Source organism: Kogia breviceps, chromosome 1 (genome assembly GCF_026419965.1).
Source record: "Kogia breviceps isolate mKogBre1 chromosome 1, mKogBre1 haplotype 1, whole genome shotgun sequence".
Classification (NCBI taxonomy): Eukaryota; Metazoa; Chordata; class Mammalia; order Artiodactyla; family Physeteridae; genus Kogia; species Kogia breviceps.
In genome coordinates, this window is record NC_081310.1 from 180,118,380 (window position 1) to 180,143,289 (window position 24,910).

General features: G+C 41.8%; 1 protein-coding gene across 3 annotated transcripts in view; it reads left to right on the top strand.

Annotated features, from left to right (window-relative positions):
* Positions 1–24,597, top strand: part of TAF12 (TATA-box binding protein associated factor 12) — a 29,352-nt gene extending 4,755 nt beyond the window's left edge. The window contains exons 2-8 of one of the 3 annotated variants that reach the window (XM_067015901.1): positions 10,153–10,237; positions 10,745–10,776; positions 10,935–11,186; positions 12,880–12,957; positions 16,276–16,390; positions 22,576–22,664; positions 24,121–24,597. In XM_067015901.1, coding sequence (XP_066872002.1) covers positions 10,759–10,776; positions 10,935–11,186; positions 12,880–12,957; positions 16,276–16,390; positions 22,576–22,664; positions 24,121–24,156 — 588 coding nt within the window. In that variant the 5' untranslated portion in view covers positions 10,153–10,237; positions 10,745–10,758 and the 3' untranslated portion in view covers positions 24,157–24,597. The remainder of the gene's footprint in view (positions 1–10,152; positions 10,238–10,744; positions 10,777–10,934; positions 11,187–12,879; positions 12,958–16,275; positions 16,391–22,575; positions 22,665–24,120) is intronic. The other 2 variants (XM_059036769.2, XM_059036789.2) reach the window with 2 other exon arrangements.
* The last annotated feature ends 313 nt before the right edge of the window (positions 24,598–24,910 follow it).

Consider the following 24,910-nt stretch of genomic DNA (forward strand, 5'->3'; position numbering starts at 1 on the left):
GGGTCAGTATTAGCTATTTCTTCAGTGGAAACAAACCAGATAGTAGTTTATTTTAATTTTTTTCATAGGTTACTTATGCACACATTACAGAATTTGGGGTATACAATGAAAGATAAGTATCGAACCTTGGTCCCATGAACCACCCAGGTACTACCATTCTGCTGTCCCCCTCAAGACAACCATTGTTTTCAGCTTCTTATGTATCTTTCCAGGAATAATTTATACATTTGTAATTATGTGTCTTTAAAAAAATTTATTTCTTTATTTTTGGCTGCGTTGGGTCTTCATTGGGGTGCGCGGGCTTCCCATTGCGGTGGCTTCTCTTGCTGCAGAGCCCGGGTTCTAAGCCCGGGGGCTTCAGTAGTTGTGGTTCGTAGGGTCTAGAGCACAGGCTCAGTAGTTGTGGCACACGGTCTTAGTTGCCCCATGGCATGTGGTATCTTCCCGGACCAGGGCTCGAACCCTGTCCCCTGCATTAGCAGGCGGATTCTTTTTTTTTTTTTTTCGGTATGCGGGCCTCTCACTGTTGTGGCCTCTCCCGTTGTGGAGCACAGGCTCCGGACGCGCAGGCCCAGCGGCCATGGCTCACGGGCTCAGTTGCTCCGCGGCATGTGGGATCTTCCCGGACCAGGGCACGAACCCGTGTCTCCTGCATCGGCAGGCAGATTCTCAACCACTGCGCCACCAGGGAAGCCCATAGCAGGCGGATTCTTAACCACTGTGCCACCAGGGAAGCCCTGTGTCTTTTTAAATAAGTGATAACAAACTATGCTCACTATTCTTTTTCTTTAATTAATTAATTTTATTTATTTATTTTTGGCTGCATTGGGTCTCTGTTGCTGCGCGCGGGCTTTCTCTAGTTGCGGCGAGCAGGGGCTACTCGTCCTTGCAGTGTGTGGGCTTCTCATTGCGGTGGCTTCTCTTGTTGCGGAGCACGGTCTCTAGGCACATGGGCTTCAGTAGTTGTGGCGCACAGACTCAGTAATTATGGCACACGGGCTTAGTTGCTCCACAGCATGTGGGATCTTACCAGACCAGGGCTCGAATCCATGACCCCTGCAATGGCACACAGATTCTCAACCACTGCACCACCAGGGAAGCTCCAGGCAGATTGTTAACCACTGCACCACCAGGGAAGTCCCTATCCTCACTATTCTGAACCGTGCATTTTCCATGAACAGTGTATCCTGAAGGTCATTTCATGAGCTTCTCGTTTTTTAGAAACAGGTTTATTGAGGCATTCACATATTATACAATTTATCATTTTAAAGTATACAATTCAGTGGTTTTTTGCTACAAACAGGATTGTGCAACCATCACCACAATCTATTCTAGATTATTTTTGTCACTCCTAAAAGAAACTCCATAAACATTAGAAGTCAGTCCCTATTCCTCTCCCCCACTCCTCAGCCCTAGCAACCACTAATCTACTTTTTGTCTCTGTAGATTTGTCTATTCTGGACATTTCATATAAATGAAATCCTACAATATGTAGTCTTTTGTGACTGGTTTCTTTCACTTAGCATAATATTTTCATGAGTCTCATTCTTTTTCAGTCTATTACATTACATAGTTATATTCTAGCTTATTTAACTATATCAGTTTTGATGGACATTTAGGTTGAAATTCCTTGTATGTATATTATTCTATTCACATACAAGTTCAATTATAATATAAATTGCTAAAAATAGAACTAGGGATTAAAACAATATATGCTTTTCTTATTTTGGTAGATACAGCCAAGTAGCTCTTTATAGAGACCTCTAACTAATTTATATTCCCCCACTCCAGCAACTTATGCAATGATTATTTCTCCATAAAATTTTCAAACACAGTATATATAAAACTGTTTCTTTTTTGTTTTTAAATTAATTTATTTATTTGGCTGTGCCAGGTCTTAGTTGTGGCATGCGGGATCTTTGTTGCAGCATGCAAACTCTTAATTGCAACCACCATTGTAAAGCAATTATACTCCAACAAAGATGTTTAAAAAAAAGAAAAACTCTTAGTTGCAGCATGTGGGATCTAGTTCCCTGACCCGGGATCGAACCCAGGCCCCCTGCATTGGGAGCGTGGAGTCTTAGCCACTGGACCACCAGGGAAGTCCCTGTAAAACTTTTTCATCATTGCCAAATGGGGAATAAATAGTACCTTGTAGTTTTGTTTTGTTTTGTTTTGTTTTTGCGGTAAGCGGGCCTCTCACTGCTGTGGCATCTCCCGTTGCGGAGCACAGGCTCCGGACGCGCAGGCTCAGCGGCCATGGCTCACGGGCTTAGCCACTGTGCGGCATGTGGGATCTTCCCGGACCGGGGCATGAACCCATGTCCCCTGCATCGGCAGGCGGACTCTCAACCACTGCGCCAACAGGGAAACCCGATTAATTTGCATTTTTATTATGAATGAGAATAAGGATCACTTCATTATTTTAAGAACCATTTGAGGCCCTCTTACCGCAAAAAAAAAAAAAAAAAAAAGAAACATTTGCATTTCTTTTTCTTGTACTGTCATATTTCTTCACAATATTTCTTTTGGGTAGTTGGTACTTACTGATTTGTAGTTATTTTTTATATATAAAAGAAATGAGTCCTTTGATATATCTCACATATATTTTTGCTAGTTTGTCTTTTGTCATTTAACTTTGTTATGTTTGTTGCCATGCAGACATTTTTATGTTTGTGTAATTGAACATATTAGTCTTTTCTTTTATGGCTCCTGAGCTTTGTAAAGTCATCCTTAGAAGGATATTATTTATTCTTGAGAATATTATTTTTCCAACTTAAAAAAATTGAGATAATTGTAGATTTATATGAAGTTATAAGACATAATACATAGATCCCTTGTACACTTTGCACCACCAGTTTTCCCCAATGGTAACATTTTGCAAAACTGTTGTGTAATTTGAGAATCAGGATATCAACATTGATACAACCCAACAATCTTATTCAGATTTCTCCAGTTTTACTTGCACTTGTTTGCTTATATGTGTATGAGTACTAAGTCCTATACAATTTCATCACTTTTTATAGGTTCATTTATCCATCATCACTATCAAGATATTGAACAATTCCATCACAAGGGCCCCTCATATTGCCTTTTATAACCACACCTCCCTTCCTCCCACCCAATCCCTGACAACCTCACTAATCTGTCTTCTGTTTGTAAAATTTGCGGAGCACAGGCTCCGGACGCGCAGGCTCAGCGGCCATGGCTCACGGGCCCAGCCGCTCCGCGGCATGTGGGATCTTCCCGCACCGGGGCACGAACCCGTGTCCCCTGCATCGGCAGGCGTATTCTCAACCACTGCGCCACCAGGGAAGCCCATAAAATTTGCCATTTCAAAAATGTTATATAGGGGACTTCCCTGGTGGCACAGTGGATAAGACTTCATGCTCCCAATGCAGGGGGCCCAGGTTCGATCCCTGGTTAGGAAATTAGATCCCACATGCATGTCGCAACTAAGAGTTCGCATGCCACAACTAAGGAGCCTGTCTGCCACAACTATGGAGCCCACGTGCTGCAGCTAAGGAGCCGGTGAGCCACAACTAAGGAGCCCGCCTGCTGCAACTAAGACCTGGTGCAACCTAATTAATTAATTAGTTAGTTAGTTAATTAATTTAAAAAAAACAAGAAAAACAAAAATGTTACATAACTGGAATCATATAATAGGGACTCATTTATTTATTTATTTATTTATTATTTTTGGCTGCGTTGGGTCTTCGTTGCTGTGCATGGGTTTTCTCTAGATGCAGCGAGCGGAGGCTACTCTTTGTTGCGGTGCATGGGCTTCTCATTGCAGTGCTTCTCTTGTTGCAGAGCACCAACTCTAGACGCATGGGCTTAGCTGTGGCTCACAGGCTTCAGTAGTTGTGGCTTGCAGGCTCTAGAGCGCAGGCTCAGTAGTTGTGGTGCACAGGCTTAGTTGCTCTGCAGCATGTGGGATCTTCCCGGACCAGGGCTTGAACCACTGTCGCCTGCATTGGCAGGAGGATTCTTAACCACTGTGCCACCAGGGAAGCCCCAATATGGACTGTTTTTGAATTGGCTTTTGCTCAGCTTAATTCTCTGGAAGTTCATCCAAGTTGTACATATCAGTAGTTCATTTCTTTTTCTTGCTGAGTAGTATTCCATGGTGTGGATATATCACAGTTTGTTTAATGATTTACCTATTAAGGGACATCTGAATTGATTACAGTTTTTGATTATTGCAAATAAAGCTATGAGCGTACATTTACAGGTTTTTGTGTAAACATAAATTTTCACTTCTCTAGGATAAATGCCTAGGATTGCAGTTGCTGGGTCATACAGTAGTTGTGTGTGTGTTTTTTTTCTCCCAAACCCACTTTATTGAGGTATAATTTGCATACAATAAAATGTATATATTGTAATCATATAGTTCTGTGAGTTTTGATAAATGTAGCAGCTGTGTAAGCATTCCCCCACTTAAAATATAGAATGTTTATATCACCTCAGAAACTTCCAACCTGCCCCTTTGCAGTCAATCTCTGCCCCATCTGTCACTAGAGATTTGTTTTTAGATCATTAGATATTAAAATTTCATATAAATGGAATCATATAGTATGTATTCTTTTGAGACTGGCTTTTTTTTCACCTAAATATTTTAAGATTCATTCCTGTTGTTTTGTGTATTCGTGATTTGGTCTTCTTTTTCCTTTTTTCATTTTTTTTAATAAACTCTTTCCTAGAGCAGTTTTAAAAATCCATTTATTCATTCATTCATTCATTCATTCATTCATTTAGGAGACCCTGCTGAGATAGCAGTGTTAGATTTACAGGAAATTTGGGAAGATAGTACAGGGTTCCCATATACCCTGCACCCGGTTTCTCCATTATTAACATCTTACATTAGTATAGTATATTCATTACAACTAATTAACCACATTTGATACATTATTATCATTATTATTATTAATATTTATTTATTTTATTTTTGGCTGCATCAGGTCTTAGTTGTGGCACGTGGGATCTTTCGTTGCAGCACACGGGATCTTTCATTGTGTGCACAGACTTTTCTTTAGTTGTGGCACGCAAGCTCCAGAGCACGCGGGCTCAGTAGTTGCGGTGCATGAGCTGTCTAGTTGTGGTATGCGGGCTCAGTAGTTGCAACGCGTGGGCTTAGTTGTCCTGCAGCATGTGGGATCCTACTTCCCCGACCACAGATCGAAACCCAGGTCCCCTGCATTGGAAGGTGGATTCTGAACCACTGGACCACCAGGGAAGTCCCTGATACATTACTATTAACTGAAGTCCATAGTTTATTCAGATCGTAGTTTTTCCATTTAGTCTTCATGTCTTTTTAGGCTCCTCTGTGACAGTACATGCTTAGATTTTTAAGAAACTGTAAACTGTTTTACAGAGTAGCTATAGCATTTACATTCCCACTAGCAGTGTGTGAGTGATCCAATTTCTCTGCATCCTCGTGAGCATTTGGTGTTGTCCCTATTTTTTATTTCAGCTATTCTGATAGTTGTGTAGTTATATCTCATTGTAGTTTTAATTTGCTTTTTTTAATGACTAATTTTTTTGATTGAATGTCTTTCAATTTGCTTATTTGCTATCTGTGTATCCTCCTTGGTGAAATGTCTGGTGTGTCTTTTGTCCAGTTTCTAAATGAATTAATTTTTTTTGAACTATTGAGTCTTGAGAGTTCTTAATGCATTCTAGATACTAGTCTTCTGTTGGATATGTAGTTTGTCTTTTTTTGGATACGTAGTTTCTTCTAGTCTGTAGCTTGTCTTTTCATCCTTTCTGTGTGGGCTTTCACAGAGGAAACTTTTAAAATTTGATGAGGGCCAATTTATCAGTTTTTCCTTTTATTGATCATGCTTTTGGTGTCATGTCTAAGAACTCTTTGCCTAGTTAGAGCCCAAAGATTTTCTCCTGTTTTTTCCTAAAAGTTTTATAGTTGTACATTTTACACTTAAGTCTGTGATCCATTTTGAGTTAATTTTTGTATAAAGTGTTAAGTTTAGGTTTCTGAATATTTTTTAAAGATATTCTAGGGACTTCCCTGGTGGTCCAGTGGTAAAGAATCCACCTTATGATGCAGGAAACACGGGTTTGATCCCTGGGCAGGGAACAAAGATCCCACATGCAGTAGGACAACTAAGCCATCATGCCACAACTACTGAGCTCATGCGCCTCAACTAGAGCCTGCATGCCGCAAACTACAGAGCCCATGCGCCTTGGAGCCTGCACACCACAACTAGAGAAGAGAAAACCCACACGCCACAGCTAGAGAGAAGCCCACACACCACAAGGAAAGATCCCACACACCTCAACGAAGATCCCTTGTGCCACAACTAAGACCCGATGTAGCCAAAAATAAATAAAATAAATAAATAATAAATAAATCTTTAATAAAACTTAAAAATAAGGACTTCCCTGGGGATACAGTGGTTAAGAATGCACCTGCCAATGCAGGGGACATGAGTTTGATCCCTGGAAAATCCCACATGCCACGGAGCAACTAAGCCCGTGCATCACAGTGCTGAGCCTGTGCTCTAGAGCCCGCGAGCCACACTCCTGAGCCCATGCGCCACAACTACTGAATCCCGTGTGCCCTAGGGCCCGTGCTCTGCAACAAGAGAAAGCCTGCGTGCGGCAACGAAGACCCAGCGCAGCCAAAAATAAATATTAAAAAATAATAAATAAAAATTAAGATATTCTATATTTTATCTAGTATATGATTTTATATTTAAAATTTAAATATCTGATCCATCTGGAATGGAGGAATGTGTGAAAGGAGGAGTGTATTACTCCCCCCATTCCAGATTGATCAACTGTTTAAATTTTATTTTATTTATTTTTTAATAAATTTATTTGTTTATTTATTTTTGGCTGTATTGAGTCTTTGTTGGTGCGCACAGGCCTTCTCTAGTTGTGGCGAGCAGGGGCTACTCTTCATTGCAGTGCGTGGGCTTCTTATTGTGGTGGCTTATGTTCATACTGATAATCTTTAATAAGGCTTTTTCATAGGACTTGATCTGGGAAAATAATTTGCTTTTATAACATTAGGACAACTGTTACCATGTTAACAATCTTTTCCTTTCCCATTTCTTCCATTGGTAAGATTTGTGGGTAAGGGAAAAGGAGACGTGGACCACATATGGTTGTTTTTTTTTTTTTAAACATCTTTATTGGAGTATAATTGCTTTGGTGTGTTAGTTTCTGCTTTACAACAAAGTGAATCAGTTATACATACACATATGTTCCCATATCTCTTCCCTCTTGCGTCTCCCTCCCTCCCACCCTCCTTATCCCACCCCTCCAGGTGGTCACAAACCACCTAACTGATCTCCCTGTGCCATGTGGCTGCTTCCCACTAGCTATCCACCCTATGTTTGGTAGTGTATATATATCCATGCCACTCTCTCACTTTGTCACAGCTTACCCTTCCCCCTCCCCATATCCTCAAGTCCATGCTCTAGTAGGTCTGTGTTTTATTCCCGTCCTACCCCTAGGCTCTTCATGACATTTTTTTTCTTAGATTCCATATATATGTGTTAGCATACGGTATTTGTTTTTCTCCTTCTGACTGACTTCACTCTGTATGACAGACTCCAGGTCCATCCACCTCACTACAAATAACTCAATTTCATTTCTTTTTATGGCTGAGTAATATTCCATTGTATGTATGTGTCACATCTTTATCCATTCATCTGTTGATGGACACTTAGGTTGCTTCCATGTCCTGGCTATTGTAAATAGAGCTGCAATGAACATTTTGGTACATGACTCTTTTTGAATTATGGTTTTCTCAGGGTATATGCCCAGTAGTGGGATTGCTGGGTCGTATGGTAGTTCTATTTGTCGTTTTTTAAGGAACCCCCATACTGTTCTCCATAGTGGCTGTATCAATTTACATTCCCACCAACAGTGCAAGAGTGTTCCCTTTTCTCCACACCCTCTCCAGCATTGATACAAACAGATGGAGAGATAGACCATGTTCTTGGATTGGAAGAATCAACATTGTGAAAATGACTCTACTACCCAAAGCAATCTACAGATTCAATGCAATCTCTATCAAACTACCACTGGTATTTTTTACAGAACTAGAACAAAAAATTTCACAATTTGTATGGAAACACAAAAGACCCCGAATAGCCAAAGCAATCTTGAGAATGAAAAATGGAGCTAGAGGAATCAGGCTCTCTGACTTCAGACTATACTACAAAGCTACAGTAATCAAGGCAATATGGGGGGCTTCCCTGGTGGCGCAGTGGTTGGGAGTCCGCCTGCCGATGCAGGGGACGCGGGTTCGTGGCCCGGTCCGGGAAGATCCCACATGCCGCGGAGCGGCTAGGCCCGTGAGCCATGGCCGCTGAGCCTGCGCGTCCGGAGCCTGTGCTCTGCAACGGGAGAGGCCACAGCAGTCAGAGGCCCGCGTAACGCAAAAAAAAAAAAAAAAAAAAAAGACAATATGGTACTGGCACACAAAAACAGAAATATAGATCATCAATGGAACAGGATAGAAAGCCAAAAGGTAAACCCACAGACATATGGTCACCGTATCTTTGATAAAGGAGGCAACAATATACAGTGGAGAAAAGACAGACTCTTCAATAAGTGGTGCTCGGAAAACTGGGCAGGTACATGTAAAAGTATGAAATTAGAACGGACACCATACACAAAAATAAACTCAAAATGAGTTAAAGACCTAAATGTAAGGCCAGACACTATCAAACTCTTAGAGGAAAACAGGCAGAACACTCTATGACATAAATCACAGCAAGATCCTTTTTGACCGACCTCCTAGAGAAATGGAAATAAAAACAAAAATAAACAAATGGGACCTAATGAAACTTAAAAGCTTTTGCACAGCAAAGGATACCATAAACAAGACCAAAAGACAACCCTCAGAATGGGAGAAAATAGTTGCAAATGAAGCAGCCGACAAAGGATTAATCTCCAAAATTTACAAGCAACTCATGCAGCTCAATAACAAAAAAAACAAACACCCCAATCCAAAAATGGGCAGAAGACCTAAATAGACATTTCTCCAAAGAAGATATACAGATTGACAACAAACACATGAAAGAATGCTCAACATCATTAATCGTTAGAGAAATGCAAATCAGATCTACAATGAGGGCTTCCCTGGTGGCACAGTGGTTGAGAGTCCGCCTGCTGATGCAGGGGACACGGGTTTGTGCCCTGGTCTGGGAAGATCCCACATGCTGCGGAGCGGCTGGGCCTGCGCGTCCAGAGCCTGTGCTCTGCAACGGGAGAGGCCACAACAGTGAGAGGCCTGCGTACTGCAAGAAAACAAAGAAAAAACAAAAACAACTACAATGAGATATCATCTCACACCAGTCAGAATGGCCATCATCAAAAAATCTAGAACCACATATGGTTTTAAAAAAAAGTAATCCTGATGCTGTGCTGCCCCCCTCAGCTGGCTCTTGGCCAACAAATTTCTCTTGATCATTTAACCAGTGCAATTAGTTGCTTTTATTAAGGGTAAACCAGGAGAAGATGATTTCTTGTATTAGAGAGTTAGACAGTTTGTTGGAGAGGAACTCAGCAGTAGGGGCAAGATACAGATACTCATTCAGGTTGCTAAGCTTTATCAAGTTCTGAAAACATTGCCATGATTCTTGCAGGTTCAAATTCCACAATTTTGCCCAATAAAGTATTTCATATGCTGCTAGCTTATCTCTAACAATAGTACATTCATTTTATTGGAAGAGAGTCTTAATGTTACTATTGTCATCATTAATTAATTTTATTTTTATTTTATTTTTATTTTTTTATTTTTTGCGGTATGCGGGCCTCTCACTGTTGTGGCCTCTCCCGTTGCGGAGTACAGGCTCCGGACACGCAGGCCTAGCGGCCATGGCTCACGGGCTTAGTTGCTCCGCGGCATGTGGGATCTTCCCGGACCAGGGCACGAACCCGTGTCTCCTGCATCGGCAGGCGGATTCTCAACCACTGCGCCACCAGGGAAGCCCAATTAATTTTAAAAGTTGTATATGAAAGAAATGGAGATGTTTTTCTTGGTGCCCAGTTGGAATAAGGAAATGTTCTCCACAGTCAGTTTGCCTGCATTCTGGTCGTTGAAGATGTGCAGGCCATGCAACTGAAATGGTTCTGTGGGAAGGGTGGTGCTTGATGCAAGTTGTTCATTTACAGGTAGCTTTTGAAAATGGCTGCCTCTCATTTCACCGGGCTCACAGCCGTTGCTGATGTAATTAAAGATCTAGACACTCAGATAGCTGTAAGTAAGCTCCTTGAGGTCACTGTGGGTGGAACTTCCTGAATGTGCTTCTGATCTTGACACCAAAGCTGATGTCCATGGAGTCAGCCTCATGGCTCTAAAATTTAGAAATCTTGGCTACTCCAGCCTAGGGACTCTGCATGTATTTAAAGGTTGCTAACACTCAGAGAAAATTTGCCCTTGATGACAGTGAAGAGCTTACTTTTAACAATTGCTAAAAACTGTGTTTATTAGGCCTTGACATAGACTTAAGCATGTTTTGAAATGCCAAAATGAACTAATCTGTTTTCTGAAGTTTTGTGACTAGGTTTCAAGTATGTGATTGTGCCATGATTTATTTGAGTTTAGCATTATTTGATGTTCAAAAATAATGCATGTAGTACTTAACCAAGTATTCTATTTTTACAAAGTCTTCAGAAATGTCTTGCTCATTCTAGTTTATTTTTGTACATAAGATTCCTCATTTCATTTACTTTCTTCTTTATTTCACTTGTATGGACTATTTAGCTTTTGGAGAAGAGATGGTTTCTAAATATCAGGTGAGAGCAATGGACATTCTTCATTCCCTCCATTTTCAATGTGCAGGTATCAAATGAAGACCCTTCAAAGTCTGACAGACCTCATAGAATTTTACTTTTAAAACTCATCCTCTATTACATGTACTTCCAGAGCTAATTCTCTTGTTTTTCTTCTACAGTTGATTGGCCTTGGTCCTCATAGCTCCAAAAAGAAACAAGATCTCGATAAGCTCTATGAGCTGAAGTCCAAAGCACGGCAGATTATGAACCAGTTTGGCCCCTCAGCCCTAATCAACCTGTCCAATTTCTCATCAATAAAACCGGAACCAGCTAGCACCCCTCCACAAGGCTCCATGGCCAATAGCACTACAGTGGTAAAGATCCCAGGCACTCCTGGGACGGGAGGGCGTCTCAGCCCTGAAAACAATCAGGTATCATCCACTTTTTGTTCTCTGTGGGCACCTCTTATCTGTTCTTTGAAGCAGTAATACTCTGAGAGATGTCCATCTCAGCTGCTGCCTCTTCCTTTCAGACTTCTCAAGTTCTTTATTGAAATATCATGTATATTTATCAGTTTTTACTTTGTAGTATTTATGTGTGTATATGCATATATATATATATATATATATATATACATACATCCATATATACACACACTGACACAACACCTTGCCTGTGACAGGTTTTTATATATTTATATATAAATATATATGCTATATACTTGTTAAATAAAATAGTTAAATAATTAATGGATTCATTATTCATTATTCCTGTAATAAAAGTACTCTTGCCTCCAGTCTTTTCTCCTAGTTCATCTAGCTGCTGCCTTTATTTTCTGCAGTGATTCTAAAATCTGACCCCCTGTTTCTACCCATGATCCTGATTCTGTCCTCCAGAGCCATAAGAAATAAGTATACTCTCTTGATTTGGGCCTTGTAGGCTGGGTAGAATAGGATGCGACAACAGTTCAAGAGAATGGGGGAGGAACTAGCAACGGTGAATGGGAAGGGTTGGGCAGTTATTCAGGAGACCAACCCATGATGGGTGTGGTGTTGGAGAAGAGCAGGAGATAAAATTGTATAGGTAGGATTATGGCAGAACATACTAGGCCTATGCTAGTCAGTTTCCCTTGGAATTTTTAGTCAATAAACAATCTTTGCAAATATTTAATAAGCTTAAAAGTAACATAATAAAAGTTGTATATCTTAGGATTAACTTGACAGTAAGGGGACAAGAAAGGTAGGAAAGGGGGCAGATTGGGAGGAACACCAAGTCTAAGACTTTTGCAGTAAATCAAGATATGTGGCAAAGGCTTGAATTAAGTGATGGTTGAATGGATAGATCTGAGAAATTGTTAACAAATATTTATTTTAAAAATTATTATTTTTTCCTTATTTCCAATGTCATGCAATGCTTATCACAAAACTTTAGAAAAGAGAAAGAATAATAGCCCAAAATTCTACCACCACCCCAAAATAACTATGGTTAGCATTTTAGTGTATGTCTTTTGATCCTTCTTTAGTGGCATATATATGTGGTATAACATTTCCTTTATGAAAGAGGGATCATAGTTGTACATACTTTCACAAATATCGATATTTAGTTATAAAGACTTGAACACGTGTTCCCTGCCCTCAAGGAGCCTTCAGCCTATTAAGTCAGAAACAGGCAAGTTTATAAATGTACACAATGATAGAAGGGTACACAGAGTACAGTGGAGGCCAAAGGAGGAAGTGGTTGCTTTTACCTGGGTGGGCTGGGAGAGCATCAGAAAGGAGGCACTGTGAGCTGAGCAGGGAGGAAGAAGGGTAGAAGAGCTTGTCCAAAGGCAGCAGAGGCACTGTACAACTTGTGGTGGTCAGAAAATTACAAATTAATGTAGAGTTTACTAAAACTACCTGACAGATGTTGGCCTCTCTTCCACATTGCTCTTTTTGCCTTTTCCTAGGCTATTTCTGTCTTGAGACTATAGTCTTGTAGTCATAGCACCAAGTAAGCCAGACTGATAATTCTTTGGAAAGTAGAAACCAAACCCAACAAATTGATAGCCTTTCATTATAGGGTAATGAGGTGTTTGTTTCTTTGCTACTTGGCTGAAAAAAATGTTCTCCCAATTAACTTTAGGTATTGACCAAGAAGAAATTACAAGACTTAGTAAGAGAAGTGGATCCTAATGAGCAATTGGATGAAGATGTGGAGGAGGTAAGGTGGGATTGGGTACCCTAGAGACTGTGTCCCTGAGAAATAGTATAGAATAGCCGTTAAGAGCACAGATTTTAGAGGCAGACAAGTCTGAATTTGAGACTTGGCTCTGTGGGTGCGTCAGTTAACTTTTCTGAGACTCAGCTTCCTCCTGTTTTGGTAAGGTATGACATTATTTATCTACAGGGTTATTGTCTGGGTCCCATGAATAGCTTATACAAATCACCTAGGAGAATGCCTAGCACTTTATACCTAACAGCACTGCTACTTTTGCCTGTCAAAAAGGGCATAGGCTGCTGCTCACAGGCAGTCACTTTCAACAATTTTAATTGTTTCTAGAACATTCCTCTGTATTTCTAAGTAATATTCTTTTTTTTTTTTAATTTTTGGCTGCATTGGGTCTTCACGCAGGCTTTTCTCTAGTTGTGGTGAGCGGGGGCTACTCCTTTTTTTTTTTTTTTTTTTTTGTGGTACGCGCGCCTCTCACTGTTGTGGCCTCTCCCGTTGCGGAGCACAGGCTCCAGAAGCACAGGCTCAGCAGCATGGCTCACAGGCCCGGCCGCTCCACAGCATGTGGGATCTTCCCGGACCGGGGCACGAACCCGTGTCCCCTGCATCGGCAGACGGACTCTCAACCACTGCGCCACCAGGGAAGCCTCCGTGGCTACTCTTCGTTGTGGTGCGCAGGCTTCTTGTTGCGGAGCATGGGCTCTAGGCATATGGGCTTTGGTAGTTGTGGCACACGGGCTCAGTAGTTGTGGCTCGTGGGCTCTAGAGCGCAAGCTCAGTAGTTGTGGCACACGGGCTTAGTTGCTCCATGGCATGTGGGATCTTACCGGACCAGGGCTCGAACCCGTGTCCCCTGCATTGGCAGGCAGATTCCTAACCACTGCACCACCAGGGAAGCCCCTCTTTCTTTTTCTTAATTCATGTACAAGTTTTTCTGTGGGCATGCATTTTCATTTCTCTTGGGTGTATACCTAGGACTGGAATTGGTGAGTCATATGGTAACTCTGTGTTTTTCCTTTGAGGAACTTCCTGTTTTTACAAAGCATTCCATCCTTTTACATTCCCACTGGCCCTGTATGAAGGTTCCATTTTTTTAATCTTAGTTTTTTGATAATTTCTTCTCTGCTTTTTTTCTTTCTGTGTGGAATGATGGTTGGATGTTGGATCTTCTGCATTGATCCTCTTAGGTTTTTTATCTTTTCTCTTTTTTCATTTCTTTGTAATTCTAAATTCTACTTGCTGGGGAGATTTTCCTTAGTTTATCTTCTAAATTTTAACTGTCTTTTATAATAAAAATTCTAATTTCCATGAACTTTTTCTTGTGGACTTTTTTTCCCCTAAGCCATTCTGTTCTTATTTTACAGTTGTAGTATCTTATTTTTCTCTAAGGATATTAATTACATTGTTTGACATTTTCTTCTTTTCCCTGCATTGTCTTTGTTTCCTCTGGGTCCCTTTTTACCCCTTTGGTTTGTTTATTTTCCTTTTAGTGTTGGGGACTTTCTTCAAATGTCTGGTGATTCTGGCTATCCATTCTTAAAGAAAGAGCCACTAAAAACCTGATTTGAAGCAGAACTTATTGACTGATGGTCTTCACCCAGTCATGTATTGGTAAATGTTTAACAACCAGCTCTGTGGAGAAAAAGACTCTGACTTTCAGCATTTCCTGATTTCTGTGGTGTAAATATTCTCACTATGCCCTATTTTAAGCTATCAACATGTTGTCACTGAATGCAGGATTGGGAAGAAATGCATATAATTGGCCTTCATGACCTCATCTAATCTGGCTCCAGCATACCACTGGCTTCACTTCAGAATAATTTGTCCATAGTCAACCTTCTTAATGGGGGATTCCCTAATCAGTATCTGTAAGTCTTTTCTCTGGAATCATTTAGTATATGCAGAGAAAAATCCTTTAGTCTCCTATCTGGAGGGTTTATCTCTAGCTTCTAACATCCTGGAAACTAGGCAAGAGAAAGAGGCTGTGTCTTTCCCTTGTCTCTGCTGTGTCTGGTGTACTCTCATCCGTAGCCAATCCTGTTCAGTTTTTCTGGGGAGTAAACCTACTGTGTTCTGGGTCAGGTACTTGTGGGAAGTCACTTGGCTGCTTTTGAAGTGTGGGGGTTGGGGGACTACTCTGTACAGACATGTAACAATTGTCCAGTTTTTAGTTCCATACCTCAGTCCAGTCTTCTGTGGTTAATGACACCTCCAAATCCTGGATCTCTCAGGAGTTGTGAAGGGCAAATCAGTTTATTTTCATTAGTGTCCCATCTGCGTGCATTTGTGTTATACCTTCTGTCTGCTAGGTCAGTTCTCATTCTTCCTTTGTTACCTCTTTAACAAAAATTTACTTTAAAAGTTTATTGGAATATCTTGTCCATTAAGGTTTTCTCTCCTGTTCTTGTTGTCTTTATGGATTTATATGTCTTTTTTTTTTTTTCCTTTCTTGTTATTTTACTGGGTGTAGGGAAGGAGAGGAGGTCATTTTTAGAGTTGATCTGCCATGTTTAATTAGAAATCTTTCCTTTAGATGGCATCTGTTTGGTTCCATAGGAAAGATGACAATACATTGATAGTCCAGCAGAACAAGGAATGTTTATAACTGTGGTTGTAATTTTATTTTATTTTATTTTTTTGGTCAGCAGAGGAAGCCATGAGGAATGTATTCACTGATCAAAATTTCAGTTTTTTTAATGTAGATTTTTAACTTCAGAATTCTGATTTTACTCTTCACACAGTCTAGGAATAATTGATAATGAACTGGAAAGAATCCAGGATTTGGACTCAGAACCTTGAGGTTGAATCCTGGTTTTGCTGCTTAATAGTTACATGGCCATGAACAAGTTAATCTCCCTGAATCTTAGCATCCTCCTCTATAGAGTTAGGGTAAAATCTATGCCCCTTTTTTTTCACAGGATGATTATAAGGACTAGGTGAGATAATGGAAATAAAAATGCTTTAAGAGAATATGAGGGAGTAAGGATTTAATGATTCACTTTTATTTTCCAACCTAATTCATAAGAAGATGTGGAGGGGGTAGGGGTTGGGCTGGTTGATCGCTGCTAGGTAGAAAGTACAGAAAGTACATCCTCAGAAAGGTGTGAGTTTCTCTCAACCTGGTTAATGAGTTAATGTGTTTCTCTTGCGGTCCTCACTCCTCTTCCCCACCTTTGCTCAAATGCTGATTCCAGGCCTTCTGTTAGAAAGCCTGACTGAATATGTGATTCAAGCAGATACAGTTGTCCCAGCAACAGGAGCCTACTCTGCCAGTGTCATGGTTACTCTCCCCCACTTTTTTTCCCCCAGATGCTGCTGCAGATTGCTGATGATTTTATCGAGAGCGTGGTGACAGCAGCGTGCCAGCTTGCTCGGCATCGCAAGTCCAGCACCCTGGAGGTGAAAGATGTCCAGCTGCATCTAGGTATGTGGTCTCATTTCTCCCTGAGGTATCCACACTATTGCTCCTCCAGGAACCTTCATGCTGGGATCAGACTTCTGGGCTCTGGGATTTATGTATTCATGCAATAGTAGCATTAAACAGGAAAGAGAGGGACTTCCCTGGTGGCGCAGTGGTTAAGAATACGCCTGCCAACGCAGGGGTCACGGGTTCAAGCCCTGGTCCAGGAAGGTCCCACATGCTGCGGAGCAACTAAGCCCATGCGCTACAACTATTGAGCCTGTGCTCTAGAGCCCGTGAGCCAAACTACTGAGCCCACGTGCCACAACTACTGAAGCCCGTGCGCCTAGAGTCCGTGCTCCACAACAAGAGAAGCCACCACAATGAGAAGCCTGCGCACTGCAACAAAGAGTAGCCCCCGCTCGCCGCAACTAGAGAAAGCCTGTGCGCGGCAACAAAGACCCAACATAGCCAAAAATAAATAAATAAATAAATTTATTTTTAAAAAAACAAAACAGGAAAGAGAAATCCATGCATGGTAGGGGGAATGAACCCGGGCATTGGGTGTGCCACTTTCTAACTGTACCACCTTATCAGTCCTACTTACTTTCTCTTAGAGCTGGTTTCCTCATTTGTATAGTGGGGATCATAATACCCTCCTTACAGAGTCGTTGTGAGGATTATGGGTTATGTTCGTAAAGTGACTGGCACAAAGTAAGAGCTTAGTAAATGTAGCTATTATATCTCTACCATACATATAATGGTATTTTCCTTCCAGTTTTTAGCTTATTGATGTATTTTTCTCAAGAACATTATATCCATAATGTACATATAATTTTGTATTCTGCTGTTCTACTTAATAGTAAATTTGAGCTTCGGTTTTTCTGAGAGATACTCACCTAACATTGATAATTGTAAAATGAATAAGCTACCCCCCTGCATTGGTTGCAGTGTGATCAAAAGAAAGGGGACAGTCTGTGACTACAAAGACAGTCAGGCCAAGGGAATGAGGCAGAAGATATTAAGGGATTGAGTGCAGATCAGCCCAAGGCTGAAAGGCTTCCTTCCCAGTGTCAGGGAGATACTGCTCTGGGAGTCGCTGGTAATGGAGGTGGAATAAATAACACACTTCTGGTTAACATTGCTGGTATTAATAGCAAAAGACAGCTATTTCAGTTATTTATTATTGTGTAACAAACATGGCTTAAAACAGTAACAGTTGTTCGTTTTGTTCATGGGCCTGGGGATGGACTGGGCTTAGCTGGGCAGCTTTGCTAAGGATCTCTCATGTGATTGAAGCCAGGTGGTGCCTGGGGCAGAGAGTGTTTTGAAGGAAGCATATTATTCTCCTAGGGCTGCCGTGATGCTACCACAAACTAGATAGCTTAAAGTAACACAGACTGGGGGCTTCCCTGGTGGTGCAGTAGTTGAGAATCCGCCTGCCAGTGGTGGGGACATGGGTTCGATCCCTGGTCCGGGAAGATCCCACATGCCATGGAGCAACTAAACCCGTGTGCCACAACTACTGAAACCTGTGCGCCTAGATCCCGTGCTCTGCAACAAGAGAAACCACCGCAATGATGAAGCCCATGTGCCGCAACGAAGAGTAGCCCCCGCTCACCGCAACTAGAGAAAGCCCGTGTGCAGCAACGAAGACCTAATGCAGCCAAAAATAAATAAATAAATAAATTTATTTTTTTAAAAAAAACAAGAAAACAAAAACACAGATTTATTCTCTTAGTTCTGGAAGCCAGAAGAACAGGGCTAAGCTCTCTCCAGTGCCTCTGTTGAAGAATCCTCCCTTGCTGCTTCCTAGCTTCTGGTGGTGGCCAGCAATCCTTGGCATTCTCTGGCTTGTAGCTGCATCGCTCCAGCCTGTGTCTTGGTCTTCACATGGGCTTCTCCCCTGTGTGTCTGTGTCTCTTCTCACAGGACACCAGTCATGCTGGATTAAGGGCCTACCCTCCTCCAGTATGACCTCATTTTAACTACTTATGTCTGCCAACACCCTATTTCCAGTACATTCTGAAGTACTAGAGGTTAGGACTTCAATACACCTTTCTGGAGGACACAGTTTAACCTGTAACAGAGCTTCATCATGTCCACGTATGATGCCTGCCCTGGAACACTCAAAAAGCAGGGACTCCACAAGTCACTCTCTGTCTCTGTGGTTTCTCTACCTGGTCTCCTCATATGCAGTCCCAGGATAGCTGGACTTCTGCATGGCAGCTGCGGGCTCCCAGAACAAGTGTCCCATAACCATTTGGCAGAAACAGCATGGCCTTTGGTAACTCAGTCTCCGAAGTCACACAGCATTACTTCTGCTGAATCCTGCTCTTTGAGGCAATCACAAAGACCTGTCCAGGTTCAAGGGGAGGGAATACAGACTCCACTTCTTGATGACAGACATGTTTTAAAACCACCACAACACAAATGCATAGAGACAAAAAGTAGAATGGTAGTTACCAGGGACTAGGAGGATGGGGGAATGGGCGTTACTGTTTAATGTGTACAGAGTTTTGGTTTGGATTGATGAAGTTTTAGAGATGGATAGTGGTAATGGTTGTGTGAATGTGCTTAATGCCACTGAACTGTACACTTAAAAATGGTTAAAATATAAATTTTATGTATATTTTACCATACCAAAAAAAAATCCCACAGCAGATTATATTACTTTCAAAGTTTAACATTCCTGTTTTAAAAAATATTCTGTATTTTAATTGTTGAAAATAAAATTGGAATATCAGTTTCTTCATTAAGGGTAAGAATTATCACAGACATGAATACTCAAAAGTCTGAATGACCAGAATAGCTTCTGTAGTGGGCCTAATGGAACCTGAATCATAATCAGAAGGTTGTTTGGAGGCCCGGGATCAGGGTTTTGGGGAATTAGGGAACCTGATGTTAACCATCTAGGCCTGCTGCCCACAACTTCCCTGCCCTGCACCCAGCAAGGATAAGCTGCCAGCGAGGCAGTAAACTCTTGATGGCTCTCTTCTGGATGGGCTGGGCTGGGCACTGCCAGTGTTTGTTTCTGACCCGGCTGTTTTCTATACTTGAATAGTTGAATAACCTCCCCTTCTGATTGACATGGTCTTTCTTTATTTCTGGTTTTTTTTTTTTTTTTTTGCATTAAGCATATTTATTTGTAGAGTATATATTCATACTAGTTCATTATCTTTAGATTTAATTGAATGTAAATGTTCAGGGTTACTAAACTGATTAACTTATGTATCTCCTAACCTATTTTACTTGAATATGTGTTCAATATATATATATATATATATTTTTTTGCATTTCCACAATATATATATATTTTCAATAACATTTCTTTTTAAAAAAAAATTTATTTATTTATTTGTGCCAGGTCTTAGTTGCAGCATGCGGTATCTTTTTGTTGTGGCATGCAGGTTCTGAGTTGTGGCATGTGGGATCTAGTTCCCTGACCAGGGATTGAACCCGGGTCCCCTGCATTGAGAGTGTGGAGTCTTAACCGCTGGACTACTAGGGAAGTCCCCACAATTTTTTTTTTTTTCGGTACGCGGGCCTCTCACTGTTGTGGCCTCTCCCGTTGCAGAGCACAGGCTCCGGACGCGCAGGCTCAGCGGCCATGGCCCATGGGCCCAGCCACTAAGCGGCATGTGGGATCCCCCCGGATTGGGGCACGAACCCACGTCCCCCACATCGGCAGGTGGACTCCCAACCACTGCGCCACCAGGGAAGCCCCCCACAATATATTTTAATCAGAATCTATTATAAACATGTATATGCAAATACACACATATTACACATACACATGTTACCATATATATTACCATAAATGCTATACAGTGCATGAATATTTATATTGTGATTACACCTGACATATGTTCCATTTGATTTGTCTGAAGTGAAGATCATTTGATTACTTTTCATGGTACAGAATTACTGAGTCGGTTATGCACGTAATGTTTCCTTGCAAGAATGTATCTTCACTATATTCAATATGTGTATTTTTGAGACAGGATCTTTCTTCATAAATGTGAAAGTTAAATGAGATAATGAACATAGAATGCTTTGCACAATGCTGCTTTGTCCCAGCCATTTTGTTACACATTTTATTCACTAAATGTTGTTGCTATTCTATTAATATTATATAAAATATAAATACAGGGCTTCCCTGGTGGCGCAGTGGTTGAGAGTCCGCCTGCTGATGCAGGGGATGAGGGTTCGTGCCCCGGTCCGGGAAGATCCCACATGCCGCGCAGCGGCTGGGCCCATAAGCCATGGCCGCTGAGCCTGCACGTCCGGAGCCTGTGCTCCGCAACAGGAGAGGCCACAACAGTGAGAGGCCTGCGTACCACACACACACACAAATATATATATATAAATATATATATATATATATATATATATAAAAATACAGTTAACCCTTGAACAACACGAGTTTGAACTGCACACGGTCCACTTATTGGTGATTTTTTTCAGTAGTAAATTCTGCAGTACTACCTAACCCACGGTTGGTTAAATCTGTGAATATGGAGGAACTGCATTTATGGAGGAACAGCATGGTTGCAGGGCTGACTATAAGTTATATGCAGATTTTCAAGTGCAGGGAGGGTTGGCGCCCCTGACCCCTGCCTTGATCAAAGGTCAACTGTACACACTTATTTAAATATATAGTTACACATACTTACATGTTTGCATTCATGCCTGGTAGTTACTGTCTTTAAAGTGACTTTGCATATCCATATCCTGATCCACTTTGTGTTGATTGTAAAGTGTAATTCCCAGAGAATAATCTTAGTGTCACTTTCAAATATTGACAACAACTTATTATTAGCAGAAAGTTTCATTTTAATTTTCAAAGAAATATTGGAAGAGAGCTGTATATAAAATTATTCTAGAACCAATCATGAATCATTCATTCACACAATATTTGCTGTGCATTAGACACAAAGTATAACTATAAAACCACTAATATTCAATTTGATTTTAAGTAAGTGCCTGCCTGGGGCAAATCAAATTTGCAAAACAAATGTTTTCAGTGCTCTAGGGGAGCACGATAAAGGAGTCCCTGTGTAACTCCTTTTGATCAGAGATTTATTCCCTAAATAATCTTGTGTAAGTATAATATTTTTTTTATATTGGATGTACTTAAAGTGCAGTACACTTATTTTTTTGGGCTGTGTTGGGTCTTCGTTGTTGTGTATGGGCGTTCTCTATTTGCGGCGAGTGGGGGCTACTCTTCACTGCAGTGCGCAGGCTTCTCATTGCAGTGGCTTCTCTTGTTGCTGACCACGAGCTCTAGGCACGTGGGCTTCAGTAGTTGTGGCATGTGGGCTCAGTAGTTGAGGCTCGTGGGCTCTAGAGCGCAGGCTTAGTAGTTGTGGTGCGTGGGCTTAGTTGCTCTGCAACATGTGGGATCTTCCTGGACCAGGGCTCGAACCCGTGTCCCCTGCATTGGCAGGCGGATTCTTAACCACTGTGCCACTGGGGAAGTCCAGGACACTTTTATATGTGGATTTAGGGGGCCATGTGGCTATGCCAGTTTCTGAAAAAGTGGAAAAACCAAATCTCTGCCCTCTGATAACTTGTAGTGCCAGTCTTACAGGGATGGTCATATCCAGTGGCACAAGGACATGGAGCTGTGGCGTGGACATACCTGTGTCTGTATCTGTATCTCTATGTATTTATCCCAGGCTCTGGGATTGCTTTATGCCATTGAAACCTCTCAACCATCCTCTCAGGTGGTTATTTCTGTTGTTACTACCATATAAAAGGTGAAGAAACTGAGACCAACATCATATTGCTCCACAGTGAAGCAGCAGAACTGGGGCTTGGCTCTTAACTCCAGCTTGCAAAGAATGCCTTTCTGTTCCTATTCCTCCTTTCGGTTTGAGAGGGGTTACCTTGAGCATAGGGGTAAGACGATTGAAGAAACAAATAACTTTTCCTTTCCTGAAGAGCTGCATGGAAACCTTAGGGCTCCACACTCAAAGTTTTGACTCATTTACCTCTTATTTCTTTGCAAGAAGGTCAAGTAGTGTCCTTTAAAACCTTGGAGGCACCATATGTGATTCCCCCATTTGTGTTCCGTAGAGCCCGTCTGCAGAGTTACTGTTAATTAGTACAGCCGATTGCCCAGATTAGTCCTCCCTGACCCTCACACTGCACCTTGACACTGCCTTCCTGGTCCCCTTATCTCTGTGTGGGCTTCTTCCTTACAGAACGCCAGTGGAACATGTGGATCCCAGGATTTGGCTCTGAAGAAATACGACCCTACAAAAAAGCTTGCACCACAGAAGCTCACAAACAGGTGAGAAGGCTTCAGAGTGTCGGGCCAGCCACAGCTGGTCCCTTGAGCTGTGTCTCAGAGGTAATGCATACAGCTACCATCACTGTGGTTGTCATTTGCCCCAAATGTCCGAGAGGGCAGGAGGCAGCAGGGCTGCACAGGAGATCAGCCAGATTTTCCCTAGGTGCTTTGTTGTTCCTATATATGGGGTCTCAGTTTTTTCTCTCAACTCTAATGGGCGCCACTTAAAGCTGTTGATTCTAGGTTCTTCTAACCTGTATGGAACTCGCCCCCTCCACATCTCTTTAAAGAAATCTTCCTTCATTGTTGCTGATATGAACATCATCTAGGGCCCTCCAACTAGAGGGCAGTTTAAGGAAAGCAGAAATATGCTGTATTTGTGCTAGGAGGTAGCACCCAGGCTGCTTTGCCAGGCATCTGGCCTCTGCCCCAGCTTAACCTTTGTTCTCCATCCCTCTTACTGCAGAACTGAGGGGTCAGTAAGAGAACCTGTCTGCACTTCTGCTGGGGAACAAGCTGTCCCAGTCATTGGTCGGTCTCATAACAATGTTGGCCTCCATTTGACAAGTCTTAATTTAACTGGCTACTCTGATTTGAAAAGTGGGCTTTTTCCAAGCTTGATGGCCACAGTCGGGCAGTTCTGGCTGAGTGTACCCCACTTTTCCATAGCCTGGGATCTCTGGAGTGGGTATGTTTACAGAGCTCATAGAGGAAGCCCTACAAGGAGACCGCCAATAGCCGGAATCGAAGGACTGCAATGTTGTTCAGAAGGAAGTCCCTCCAGACAGTAGACGGTCATTTGGCTCTGGTCTCAAATTATCCACTTTTCAGCCCTATTTATTTATTTATCGATCAACCAGTATCATAATGTTCAAATGATCTCTTAGTTAAAAAGGGTGAGCAAAGCAAGTCATTAATTTGGCCAGTGGCTGGTAATAGTAAGATTTGAAACCCATGATCTGAATGTTTCTCTGATAGGTTATGGTGGAAATTGTTAAGGTCAGTTTCCTTCATTGCAGGCTATCAAGTGAGGAATGTCAGCTCCCTGTACGTGTTGGCAACAGGCTCAAAACAGAGCCCTCTTCCTTATTTTCTCCATCATCAGAGAAGGAGATTAGGGGAAGGGGGTAAGCCTAGAAAGCACATGTTTTGATGGCCTGTCCCTTAAATCCCCAAAAGGCAGGAGCTGTCACCTTCTGCTTTTAACTGTTTTTGCCATCCTGCTAGTATAGGGCTTTTGTGGTCAATGAAATGGGTCCACTGGCCTATGGAAACTTCTCTTAGGGCCCCGCAGACTGTGCTTGAGTTAGAAGGAACTGCTGAGCTGCCCTGTGCCTGTAGGTTCCTGAGGAGTCCAGCCTGTGGTGTAGACCATGCTACCTGGTAGCCACACATGGATGTCCCGGAAAGTTCCTGACTCTAATCTGTGTAATTGCTTATTTCTCTCTCCGTTCAGAGAATGGCATTGATCCGGAAAACAACCAAGAAATAACACACGGAAAGGTCAGGGAATGGACAACAATGTATTTGGAGATACTTGAGCTGAGACCTCAGCCATCTCATCCTTGGATTTTTTTTTTAATGCTTTACAGAGAAGCATATATTTTTTATTAACAGTGCAGCAATATCTATAATGACTGAGAGGATCTGCCAAAAGAATAAAGCCTCCTACCCCAACTTCCGGTCCCTTTTTCCTGCCATCTCAAAGAGGAGCAGTGTATCTTCCAGAGAAGATTTTATTTGTGGTTTATTATATAAGTGATTGAATTGGGGAAAAGCATTATGGTCTTGTTTGGTGAGAGAGTATTAGCAGGATTTGTAGAGGTTTTTGTTTCCTTTTCCCTCCCCCTTTTCCCTGTACTTTGTAATGTCAGTGTTTATATGAATATGACTTTCATTTGCTTTTCCAGAATAAAGAAGTTATTAATCGAAACACACAGGGTGCATGGCTTACAGCCTTTGAAATGCCAGAGGAGGGTAAGCAAGGCTGGATGTAGCTCTCTAGTCAGCAGATGGCAGCACCATTATTCATTTCTGTGATGGAGGAAAAAACCCAGGAATTTTTCCATTATTTTACTCCAAGGAAGGCCTTACCATCAGTAGGACTTTTAGTCCAGATTGTTTGCCATAAGAATTGAGCAGGGTGACCTTCTCTCATGAGCCCCAACCTGAAGAGGCATCCTGATTTTGGGAAATCCTTTTTTGACCTGCTCTTCTGGAACTTCTGGAGTTCATCCTTGATGCTA